Source organism: Phoxinus phoxinus (genome assembly GCF_949152265.1).
Source record: "Phoxinus phoxinus genome assembly, chromosome: 15".
Lineage (NCBI taxonomy): Eukaryota > Metazoa > Chordata > Actinopteri > Cypriniformes > Leuciscidae > Phoxinus > Phoxinus phoxinus.
In genome coordinates, this window is record NC_136890.1 from 25,765,606 (window position 1) to 25,778,952 (window position 13,347).

At 41.0% G+C, this 13,347-nt stretch overlaps 1 protein-coding gene across 1 annotated transcript in view; it reads left to right on the plus strand.

Annotated features, from left to right (window-relative positions):
• Positions 1-1,615: 1,615 nt before the first annotated feature.
• Positions 1,616-13,347, plus strand: part of skia (v-ski avian sarcoma viral oncogene homolog a) — a 65,898-nt gene continuing 54,166 nt past the window's right edge. The window contains exon 1 of the mRNA XM_079638564.1: positions 1,616-3,013. Coding sequence (XP_079494690.1) covers positions 2,102-3,013 — 912 coding nt within the window. The 5' untranslated portion in view covers positions 1,616-2,101. The remainder of the gene's footprint in view (positions 3,014-13,347) is intronic.

Below are 13,347 nucleotides of genomic sequence, written 5' to 3' on the forward strand. Positions count from 1 at the left end.
GACATAACATCCATACATATACGGATTTAAACAGCAAGATATGAATTTAAAGGTCACTCACAGCATTAGAAATGAAGTGCAGGATGCCTGTGTGTATAAACCTGTGATGTTATACTGAACATCCATTTACAATATAAACATGATGATTATGAGGAGAATGATGATTCAAGGGGTTATATTATTATTGCTTGATGTGCTTGACCTGATTGTTTGATATTTAATGGCAAAATATTTAAATTAATTTGTCATATCATGTTTGTTTGTAGTCGTGTATACTTTCCCAGTTTAGTCTGCTGTGCTCATCTCAGTCTAGAAGTCTCAGGAAAACCAAAGCTTACAAACTCAGACCGCAGTCTGTCTAAATTAGAGCGTCTGTGTCAGACTCCACCCATCAACCCACTGATGCCTGCATGCCTGCAAAAAATGCTCTTATTTCCTCCTGCCCGACGCGTTCATTTACAATGTTCAGTATACAAATGTGCCGTTTAACTAACTGTTTGAGGTTTAATTGCAGCCTTAATTTAAAAGTGCTGCCACAGTGACAACCTGCAATGATACTGTCACAGGGTGAAGAGGAGGAAGACGAAGGTACACATGATCCAATGAAGTGATTTAATAATAGCCAATAAACTCAGGAACTGGCAGAAAGTGTTACAGAGCGTGCATGAAACAAAGGTTAACACGCAAACATCAACCGACACAGGGAGGATGAACTGAATGATGAGCAGTTGTGATGATGATTGGTGTCCATGGTTACTGATGAGTGGAGGGAAAATCAAACAAAGGTCCATGAAAGTGAAAGTAAAGATGAATGAGTCCAGACTCCAGAACCCATGACAGATACATTGTTTTCAAACGCGTTTGAATTGTGTTAACTGATAAAGAAAAATTAACTCTCTTTTTTTTTTCAAATGAAATGCGTACATTTGAAATAACAGAAATGACTGATGGAAACAAAGATGCTCTCATAGTCATACCATAATGATAAATCTGAATTTTTAATTTAATGTTTATGGGAAAACATGTAGGCCTTGCATTATGTCATTATTAGCCTACAAAGTGCAAAAATTAAAAAGTACACTAACAAGAACAAATGTAGCACATTAAGGCTAATTTAATAAATATTTAAAATGTTTAAAAATTCACTTTCTTTTATTATTCTCATTTCATATGTTTCTTTATTTACCTCACTCTATTTGTTTTTCATGTCTTTTGTCTATTTTAATATTTTAAGTAGTTTACACTTTGACAATATTGTAGCCTAAATGGTGACAAATAAAGCTGTCATATATATTTAAGAAATAGACTAATATTTAATAATTAACAGTATAATTAATTGGATATAATGAATTATTTATAGCCTAACTAAATAAAAAAACAAGGTAAAAAATCAACAAAAATAAGATAATAATAAAATAGTACAAACGTTTAAGTATTTATAGATATAAATAGTAATAATAATAAATATTTCTGTTATAAATAGATATTATATGTACAGTCAGTGACTGTCTCTCTCTACAGCAGTGGGGAGTGAAGGCTGGTTCTTGGAAGAGCCACAGCCTGCGGAGTCAGTCACATTCTTGGCTGGGATTCAATGACTGAGCCAGACACACACAAACACTGAGAGAGGGAGAGAGAGAGGGAGGGAGAGAGAGAGAGAGGCTGTGCTCACTGACTCAGTCACACTGAACTGCAGGGGCAGAGGAGCGGAGGCGACGCGCCGTGTCCGGCTGCAGCGATCTCTACTCGCAGGGGAAAATACGGATTTAAAGTTCGTGGATTGTGTATTCGACTCCTGAATTTGACGTGGGACAAGTTCGGCTCCCCCGTGGGATAGTTTTTCTACAACTTGCGCGCTTTTGCTTGTGTTACACTTGAGTTTTCTGTACGCGTCTGTCTGTTGATATGGACAGGAGAGAGCCCGCTGCAGGGGAAGAAGACACGCCGGTGGTAACCTTCGTCTGAGTGGGGATTTCATGAAGCCCTATCGGCCTTCTAGTGCTTGTTTTCACATACTTGGATTTAGAGACGCGGTACCAGGACCTTTGAGTCGTATTTCTCGTCAGACGCTCGGTTTCAACGACAACGCGGTGCCCGAAACATGGAAACAATAACGCGACAGAGTTTCCAGCCTCACCCGGGACTGCAACAAACTCTCAAACAGTTTCACCTGAGCTCCATGAGCTCTCTCGGAGGACCGGCCGCTTTCTCGGCCAGATGGCAACACGATTTGCTCTTCAAAAAGGATGGCAAAGACGTCCCGGAGCCCGTGCTGCATCTCCCCCCTATGCAGCCTCCTCCGGTGATGCCCGGGCCGCTCTTCATCCCGTCCGACCGCTCCACGGAGAGGTGCGAGACGGTCCTGGAGGGCGAGACCATCTCGTGCTTCGTGGTGGGCGGCGAGAAGCGCCTGTGCCTGCCGCAGATCCTCAACACAGTGCTGCGGGATTTCTCGCTCCAGCAGATCAACTCGGTGTGCGACGACCTGCACATTTACTGCTCGCGTTGCACCGCCGACCAGCTGGAGATCCTGAAGGTGATGGGGATCCTGCCGTTCTCCGCGCCGTCCTGCGGGCTCATCACCAAGACGGACTCGGAGCGCCTGTGTAACGCGCTCATCTACGGGGGCACGTACCCGCCGCACTCCAAGAAGGAGCTGTACGGCTCCATCGAGCTGGAACTCACCGAAAAGAGCTTCAAAATCTATCACGAGTGCTTCGGGAAGTGTAAGGGTCTTCTGGTCCCGGAGCTCTACACGAATCCCAACGCGCCCTGCATACAATGCATGGACTGCAGGCTCATGTACCCGACCCACAAATTCGTGGTGCACAGTCACAAATCGCTGGAGAACAGGACTTGCCATTGGGGCTTTGACTCGGCAAATTGGAGGGCGTATGTGCTCCTGAGCCCGGATTACACGGGGAAAGAGGAGAAAGTGCGTCTGGAGCAGCTCCTGGATGACATTAAGGAGAAATTTGACTTCGCCAATAAATACAAGCGGAAAGCATCACGGGTGAGCCAGTTTGTTGCATTTTGCGCTGCATCCCTTGCTCTAGTGCAGGGAGAACTGATTAAGTTTAGTTGTAGTGGACTGCATGTGTCAGACGTCTATGACAAGCCGTTTCATCCTTTTAAACTAACTAGTGCCTATTTTGCTGCTTGTTTTTTAATGACATGTAATAAGCCAATTGAGACTACCATCTTTTCCAATTTCACAAATAACTTCATTAAATACTTATTCCAGTAGATAGTGACTAGTGGTGTCTATTAAATTAGTCTCAGGTATCAAGTAATTAATTGCAAACTAGCCAACTTTTTCCTTGGCTGCTTACTTATTATCTTGGTAGAGGCAAATATTGGCAAGACTTTATTTCACAGTGTCATTGTTACATAGTTACTATAGTAATAATTATAAATTGTGCATAATTACATGCAACTAAACCAATCCCTAATCCTAACGGACATGTAGTAATATTACTCAATATTTAAATGTATAATTACAGTGTAACAAAGACACCTTCAAATAAAGTGTAACCCAAATGTTTGCTTCAGTGCTTCAGACATCAACTGTTCACTTCCAACTAGTATGTTTTCCACCAGTTTTACTATTTAATATGTATTAATATTCAATCTGGCTTACTAGAAATAGTTTGGCTACTAGTAGCAATCTGTGACGGGTTTCCTAGAACTAATTGTTATTAGACACTATTGTATCCCAAGTTGCTACTATAAATATGTGTAATCTTACTTGCAATTATATTGAACTATAAAACAGTCATTCTGATTAGTCATTGCATCTTGCATGTAAAAACAATTGAAACTAGTGATGTAATCAGTGAAATTGAAACTTTTTGGTCACTTTTGGATTGTTTGTTAGTAATTCAAAAACAAATATTAGAAACATAAAAAAAATCTATGTTGTGTGAATGGCTCACCGTCATCTTCAGATGAATGCTTGGAGAAAGGCCAATAGGTCAGTTCTTTGGTGACACAAACTTCAGACTCAACAGTAAGTAGTTATTTGGCAGACGTGCAGTGCACTTCTTATAGGGGCATTCCTCTTGGCACAACCTGAGGTTAAGTGTGGCGATGTTCATGAATCACCTCTGCTGGTATTCAAAGCAACAATCTTAAAGTTGGCAGACTAGATGTTTTAAGCGCTAAGCCACACCACCAGGGTGAAATTTGTATATCTTAAGTTTTGCGTTGGCATATTCCAAGTAGTGTCAGCTTCCCTCCTTAGATGAGTGCTTGGAAAGGGGCCAAGAGTGTCAGTTCTTTGGTGACCCAGTCTCCAGACTCCAGAGACTATCATGATATTGGTTTCCCAGTCCAAATGTTACAACCTGATATCCGGGAGGGGGGTGAGATGTGGAATCTGTGGGCGGACGTCAAGATAGAATAGCCGTCGCAGTGGCCTAAATTTAATGGCATGAAATATTTAACTTGAGCAGACCGATGCAAAAAAAAATGCAATCTCTCACAGAGAGCATTTCTTGGTTGCTTTTTGGGCTTTGCTGAATTTAATTGACCAGTAACTAACCCTCAGTGTCACAACCTCTGTCCCGTTAACCTTTACTGTAGATACAGTGCTGACTGCGTAAACAAACAATCATTTAGAGCCATTAAAGGCCAGGGCGCTTGTAGTCTTCATTTCTCTCTCTCTCTCTCTCTCTCTCTCTCTCTCTCTCTCTCTCTCTCTCTCTCTCTCTCTCTCTCTCTCTCTCTCTCTCTCTCTCTCTCTCTCTCTCTCTCTCTCTCTCTCTCTCTCTCTCTCTCTCTCTCTCTCTCTCTCTGTAGTGCTTGTTTTTTATCATCTCATTCCTCCATCTGTCTCTCTCTGGAGCTCAGCATGACTTCCACATGTCCCACGGCAATGGCGTCATGTTATGGTAATTCTGAAATGGGCCGTTTAGCTATCACAGGTACTTGACAGTGGATGTGTTTTTAATGATCAGGCCATTGAGGGTTTAATCACGGGGCTGCTGAGGGAAAAAAAACAAGCTTTCTGAGCTGCACTCCAACCAAGTTTGCTGCTTAAATATGCGTCGTAAAGTTCATTTCTGGGTATTTTTGGAAGGAATAATGCGATAAAGCAGTCTCGGGCTTTTTTATCTGCTTTGGGTTGTCTCCAGTCTCGGGTTACTCCCATGTGTGGCGGCTCATCTTACCCCTGGGGCTCTAATGCTTGACTCTTGCTGCAGACACGGTCCTGTTTGTGAGGTAGAGGATTAGAGGAAAAGTTTTTTAGTAATGTGCCCCCCCCTCCAATACACACACAAACACTCAATGAATGGCAGGCCTGGTCATTTGCATGAACTGTTTCCCTTGAATGGAGCTGATGATGCAGGGATTGGAGTATTGTGGTGGAAACGGAGTATGAACCAACAAAGAAGTGCATTCACCAACATCTCCTCCCTCCCATCTCCCTCTGATCAGCCCTCCACCACCTCCAGCTTACTTTCCCTGTATGAATAGCGAGAGAATGTAAACTGAGGCCTGCTCTCCAGCGTGTTTACACACATTTGCCATTTTCTGTCTCTTTTTGCACGGACGATGTGTGTCGTAAGTGCTTTGCAGATTGAATTGTCCCTTACGGTGAATGACGTTGCCTCGTTAACATCGAGCTGTTTCCCTCGGTCTCGAGTGAGCCCAAAATGTCCCGGAGCTCTCTGCATTATCACATTATCAGACCCCCCACAGCAGGCTTTTATTCATCTCAAGAGCTTTCCTTCCTCTCACCACACACAAGAGGGAACACTCACAAACCGTCTGGAAACGGAAGTGGAATATATCATTATATCCATCTAGAGAGAGGGAGATTCGGTGTATTTTTACATATGCCCGACCGCCTGGTCACTCCTTTGCCAGGAAGAGTCTGCGATATGATATTGATGACTTCATAATGGCTTCCACACAATTTCATTTGCCACTCAGATGTTTGTAGAATAAGACTGAGGCTTGAAACGTGCTTGATGCAAATGCTTTGAGCTACTCAAGCTCGATTTCAAACGATGATTGAAAAGTCTCTTAAGCTAACCAAGGCTGTCTTTACTTGATCAAAAATACAGTAAAAACAGCAATATTGTGAAATAGTATTACTATTTAAAATAATCGCGGTCTATTTGAATATATTTCAAAATGTAATTTATTCCTGTGATGGCAATTTTCAGCATCATCACTCCAGTCTTCAGTGTCACATGATCCGTCAGAAATCACTCTAATACACTGATTTGGTGCTCAAGAAACATTTCTTATATCAATGTTAAAAACGGTTATGTGCACGTTATATTAATCTGTGCGTTTGCTACCTTGCGTAACAAGCATTCCACATGCGAGTAATGTAGATATAACAGTCTGTGTGTCTGTTGCTGTCTGTGCGATTGTGACAGAGCTATTTTGTTTTCTGCTGAGTTATTTACAGATCTTACTGTTCCTCATCTGTGAAAAGTAGTCTGGCAGTCTCTCTCTCTCACTCTCTCTGTCTCTGGGTGGGGTGAAGGAACTTCCTTTTTCTCTGCTGCCTGCTGAGCGTAGGTCACAGACTGTTGCTCAACCTCCCTCGACATATACATGTGTATGTGTGTGTATAAGTGTATGTGAGTGCGTGTCTGTAGTGCTTTCAGTCAGCAGCCGGAAGACACATAAAGACAGGATGTTCTGTGTCCCTCGCTCAGACACACAGTCAATAATTAAGCGTAAAATGTACCTAGCCATTATGTTCTGTCAAGCTGTCTCAGGTCCGAACACATCATCTTTTAATACTCTGTGGTGAAGAACATTGTGTTACGCTTGTCTGAGATCTTGTTCAAAGGGTTTAAAAGAGTTTGGCAGCTTGGCAAACAAGGTTTGAGTTTGCTGAACTGTAGTATACAGGTTCAAAGTGTAGGTCCAGGTGTTGAGTTGGCTTCATGAGCTATCATGATTACTTTATACTGATAAAAATGTCTGGACGTAATTGTCAGGAGTGGCGATGGATGATTAGGTGGATTAGGGACAAAACAGCTTGATGGGCCGTTTACACGACACACTAAAAACTTTTTATGAGTTTTAGCCGTTCATTTACGCGACAACTGCGTTTTGGGGGCCTGAAAACGGAAACTTTTGAAAACGGGTTTCAAAGTACAAGTTTTTGAAAAACATACCGTTATTGTCTCCATGTGAACTACAAAAATGCAAATTTGTGAAAGCGGAAATGCATATGTGTTATGTGTATAGGCGTGTAGTTTTTCTTTACAAACATAACTGCATGCATAATACAGAGTTTGTAATCGGGTTTTTTGCGGATCCGTGTGAACGGAATCGTTTTGACAACGTTGTGGAAAGCGCAAAGAAAAAACGTTTCCATTTTTAGTACATTGTTCAATTCAATTCAATTCAAGTTTATTTGTATAGCGCTTTTCACAATACACATTGTTTCAAAGCAGCTTTACAGAAAATGCATTTCAAAAATATACACACAAAATACAGTTAGTTAATCATGAAATTTAGGGCATAACATATCGCCGGCGTTGGGTCGTCTCTTCACAGGCGTCGAGTCGTCTCATCACAGGCGTTGGGGCATCTGAAGTCTCCATGAGAGGCTGGATACATAACTGGAGCTGACGAACTCTATTTGAGTTATCTCGGGACAGGCGTCCCGAGATAACAACAAAAAAATAAATAAATAATAAAATAAAATAAAAAAAAATAAAAAATAAAAAAAGGCAGATGGGAAATAATTAGCGTAGCTGCTGTTCATAATATGAATGCATTTGATCTGATTTAACTGTAGTATAAAAGGTATGAGATGCATCATGTGAATGCTTGGCTAAAGAGATGCGTCTTTAATCTAGTTTTAAACTGGGTCATGTAACTTTAAATTGTTGTCATGTAAACATACCCTAAAACTGTTAACAAGTGACTAAATGCCTTTTAATGAGACTCAATTTTTGAGTTCAATTGATTAAAAATTAATTTATTACATGTACACTGATGAAAAAATTAAGTAAAACACAAATACTCAATATTTGATAAGAAATCTCCAAAATGAAGATCACGCTCATACATTAATAGGGCTGATGAAAGCATTAAATGGCCTGTCTTTAACACAGGTCACAGAAATCCATTTGACAATTGAGTTCATCTATCGAGGTAGACCCTTCACAAGAAGCATTTTTGCATTTCGTCCACACTATTTTTACAATGTTTAAACATGCACCAGATGGAAATGAATGTATGGTGAAATGTTTTTTTATTTTTTTATTTTTTTTTATCGGATTATTTGCACTAGGCCTAAATTAATGTTTAATAACAGCCCTGTTATAATAATGTTTTTTCACTGTACATTTTACAATTTAGCTAGGCCTACTTGATGAAATATTTGGCATTTTCATTTTTCAGAGCATTAAGCACAAGAAAGCCCATATCATGAAAATTTCCCACGTAGTCATGCATTTGATTTCCCCCTCTGAGTTTCCTGTTAAATGTGGAGGCGTTTTTATCAGGGGTTATTTCGAGAGTTTTGGCAGACAGCGTGTTCTTGCCGCCAGTGCAGGAAAACCACAGCTCAGTGACGGGAAGGGAGAGTTGCGACAGTCGCATTCCAGGACAGCCACTCCCGAAGTGCAGCGAGAGACTGATTATGTAAATGTATGTATGAATGGGCATGAATGAAGCGTGCCCTCTCGTATTCGCATTCGCTCCGTGTCTGCCGGCACACTTAGACACACACACACACACACACACACACCTGCTCGGTATCAGAACCCTTCTCCTGCTGACTTCTCGTCTCCTCTACAATCAAGTGTTTTTTCCCTTTCTCTCGATCTTTAATTCCCCCCAGGTGCTGGAAGTGGGCAGTAAACCTCTCTAATCATCCAGTCATTAAAGCAGAATTTAACCGCTCTCAGCCTTTGAAGCAGTTTTCTCGCTTAATTGTTCGCTCTTTGGAAACAAAGCTACGTAATTTTCTCCAAATCACGCCCTTGAAAATGCTTTTGATGAACACCTTGCGTGTTCATTTTCTCTCTTCCGTCCTCCGCGTTCGGTTCGGCTGACTTGTGATTTTTTATTTTGGAGAGAGAGAGGGAGAGAGAGCGAGAGCGTGGCATCTTTCCAACCCCCTCTCTACCACCCCCAGCGCCTCAGAGAATTCTGGGATATCTGGTGGAGAACTGAGAGGGTGCAAGAGCTTTGGGAGAGGAAGCCAGTTCCCTAAGGGGATATTAGGTATGTCCCGTCTCATTCGCCAGGCATATCGCTCTTAAGCCGCGCGCACACACACACACACACACACAGCGGATGGCTCAACTCGACTCAGCAGCAGCTGGTCCCTGGTATGCATATCAATAGCTGCAGCGCGAAAAGCTGCATTTGCGCATTTCTCTGCCTCCCCTTCAGAATGCGAGGGGCTTCACGGGTACGGATAGTCCTGCAGCTGCCCCGACGATATAAACCAGAGGATCCGTCTGAGAACCGAGTCGAACGGCTGTTCTGAGACCTCACTGGTCAAAGTCTCCCTAAGTATGTTCCAGAACTTGGACTCGTGAGGTCAAAGACCTGCGAGGCAGAGAAACGGACCCTGTGTTGTTCAGTCGGTTACTGATATGAACAGGCTTTTGTTTGGATATCCGCAAGGGTCATTTTTATTGTTGCGCAAGAGTGCCAGACGAGAAACCCGAACAGTTTTACTAAGTATGAAACTCTGTGAAAAAAAAGCACGGTAATCGCTTGCTTTCATAACAAAGCTCATTCTTTACTGATCCTGGTTTTTTTAAAAAAAATCCCTCATGGGTGGTTATTAAATTCGGCAGGGTTTTTTCAGGAGTGAGCAGCAGCTGAGTGTTCTAACGAGTCTCCTTTAGGTGATAATTAAGATTTTTCAAATAGTCCGTCACTGACAAGCCCGAACTGATGGATCATAACTGTGATTAACCGGGCAAAGAGAGAAAATATGTGGCTTTGTTTTAGAGATAAGACACGAACATCTCCCTGGAACAATTCAAACCCTAATTGCTTTTGTGGCTCTTTAATGCAAATGCAAGTCAATTCATTAGTGTTTTTTTTTACACTAACAGTTCAATTCATGTGTGAACATTCATGCTTGGCTTATTAGCCACATTGTTAATTTGATCAGTTTTTCCACCTCTGGAGCTGAGTTTTCAAATCAAAATGGCACTTATTCTGCTTTGCTGTTCATCGTTATTTAGCAACCTCAGCAGGGAGTAAGTCTTTCTGTGTGTTTTTTTTTTCAATGACTTTAAAATATGCTTGAGAGATCAAATATACTTAAGAAATAGACTTCCTTCACACTAGGTGCCCTATTTCATTCGATGCACCCAAAAGCAAGGCTGTGAGGGATGGAAATACAGTTTGTTCAATATGCATCACAACCATTTTTTTTAAGGATGCATGATATATCGGCCACCATATCGGTATTGGCCGATATATGTTCTTTTTTGATGTTATCGTAATCGGCCCGATAAGAAAATGTAGCCAATATATCAAAGCCGATAAATAATGGATTATTTCCTTCAGATGAGACACTACAGATGCACACTGTTCGCCATGATGGTTTTGAATTGCTTTAAATATGATTGGAAGGAAAATACAGTCAAGTGCAACATGCTCAGCACAGGTCTGTCATACATCAAATTATGATGAGAACATTAAAAGTGTGTGCTTGGGACATGGTTTTAATGGTGAGACTTTTTGTTTTTGTTATCAGGCTCTCAAAATGTATATTTATCAGACAATATATTGGTCATCGGTTTTCAAATATAAAAAATTTTTTGGTTATCGGCCAAAATTTTCATATCGGTGCATCCTTGTTCTCCACTGTTTTGTCATTTGAACAATTGATATCAATGTACATGATAGTACTACACAGTGAAGAGACTGAGCTTCTTCAATGCCAAACAGCCTCATTTTAATTCACATCATGAAATATGCTGTGTATATGTGGTAGCATAATAATAATAATTAATCATTTAAACAAATAAACCCCACATTAAAATAATAATGCTGCCTCCTTAGATAGCTACCTTATTGTGGCCAAATTAAGACTGAGAGAAATATTGATTATATGTATAAATCCTTTAATATTGAAACTAAGTATCAGTACAATAAGTGCTATATAATTCCAAGTTCTTGTAGTAAGTAAGCTGTATAGTAGGCAGCTCATAGGTTTTGTAGCTCAAAGCATTGTAACTCAAGAGAGCTAACCTGATGCCCTTACTGCCTACACAGTTACAGAGATTCTTAGTGAACTTAGAAACGTTGCGATTTCAGTTATATTGCAAGCGAAAAGAAGACATTTTGGAAAATGATACCCTCTTACATAATTTCCCCTCGTCATAGCTTAAGCTCTGTTGTGACATTATATCACACGCTGCTAAGCCTCCTAGTCTGTCCACCCCCTCCCCCAGGATGCAGTAGCTAAAATCTCATTAATGTCAGATGGAGATAAACATAGATAAAAGAGAGAGGTTCATCACAGGGCATCCTCTCTTTTCACACTCCTTCCACCAGCCCCCACACATCAGTCAGCCCAGTCAATGTGTGTGTGTGTGTGTTTGTATTGGCTGGCCTTTGGGAAAGCATTCATATACCTGCCTGATAGGGACGGCTGGGGGAGGTGGAGAAAGATGTGATGGGGGGGTTGGCAGACAGAAGAGTGTGGGATGGAGGAGGGAGCTTTTTCTGTGTCTGGCATTAACAGGGAGGAGGGGTGGGAAAATAGATGCGTTTCGGGGGTTTCCTGGGTTACTGTGATTGTCAATGCGAGACTGGATGTGCTAATATATAAAGTGTGAGGTAAATGTTTGATTTAATGAAAGACATTATGACCGTTTCATTTCAGGCAGACTTGTCGGAATGGGCTCCTGCGTCCTAGTCACACCAGAATAACAAGTACAAGTGAATGAACGAATTGGGAAAGAATGAATGAAGTAGGAAAGAAAGGAACTAGATCCAATGTTCTGACTGGCTTTATATCTGCGACATGCGCTGTTTAAACAAATAAAACCTCATTCATTCCTACTTTTTTTTGTATTCATTCATTCATTCATGGCACTGTTATGTATTATTAATGACAGTTAAGCACGGATAGAAGGAAACATGATGACAAATTACTGGACGAGTTTGGCTTTAAAAAATTCATCACGCAACTGAATCGCCTCTCAGCCTCTTTCTGCGCTTTAACATGATAGTCTGTTCTGTATTTGTAAAAAAAAACAATGTTTTTTTTTCATGACATCAAAAGTTGACCTTACTTATTTTCTGTAACATTTTGATATTGTGCATGATTCTGAAACAATTTTTGTTTTCTTCTGATGTAGCCAAGGCGTGTGGGCGGAGACGTACTTTTCACAATACAATCAAATGCAAATGGATGCATTCAAGTTATTTATTCAATTCATGTTATTTACTGTTGAGTATTCAGTATGAAATATGTCAAATTACTTAAGTGAATAGTTTTATGTTGTTTTTTAAGGTCATATAAAAATTTTGTACAATTAGTGTGGGATTTCCAGCTGTATTTTACAATGCTCTCTCCAATACTCGATTCTGATTGGCCAAATTCACAGCAGTTCTTTAAACTGCTACTGTGATTGAAGATCGCTGAGCAAAATACGTGTTTTTTTTGGTTTGTGCTTGGGGATTTTCTGCAATGTCAGCTGAGCTCTTTTGTCTTTGTGTGACGGAGTGAGTCACACTTTAGCTGGCAGTGTGTGTTTGTGTGTCTAAGAGCAGTCCGACACATGACCCTTCCCATCAAACCCCTCTATTCAGGCAGACTGACCAATCAGATGCTTCCATACAGCTCCCATCGGACAGATGGCTGTCTGACAGAGGCAGCGTGACATACACACACACATTGAGACAGCGACACTTCCTCAAACTGAATGACTGAGATATTTTTCGGAGTCAAGCCGCCCTTTTTGGAGTCACACTGCCCCTATAGCAGCTATCTATAAATTTGCATGCCATAGCTTGAGGGAAAGTTGGTAGACCTACATAAATACCCTATGTTACTCGAGTATATTGCATTAAATATTTTGAATATAGAAATGATCTTGCTCTACCTTTTCAAGTTCTGAAAGACTTTTTACAGGCGTGTAAAGCCTTGTAAACATCTGAAAGAAAGAAACAGACACGCAACATCCTTCCTCACCCCGTTCTAAATGAAGCGTTCGTCTGGGCCCAGTGGCACTGGTTTGAGATGCACCATAATTTGGTTTGGTTAGTCAGACTTCTATAACTGCCGTTCTTTGAAGCGTGCCCTACACAGAAGGAGCCTACTTTATAATGTGTAATTTGACATTGAAATGAGTAGACAGACATACTATTACAGTACACGGCTAG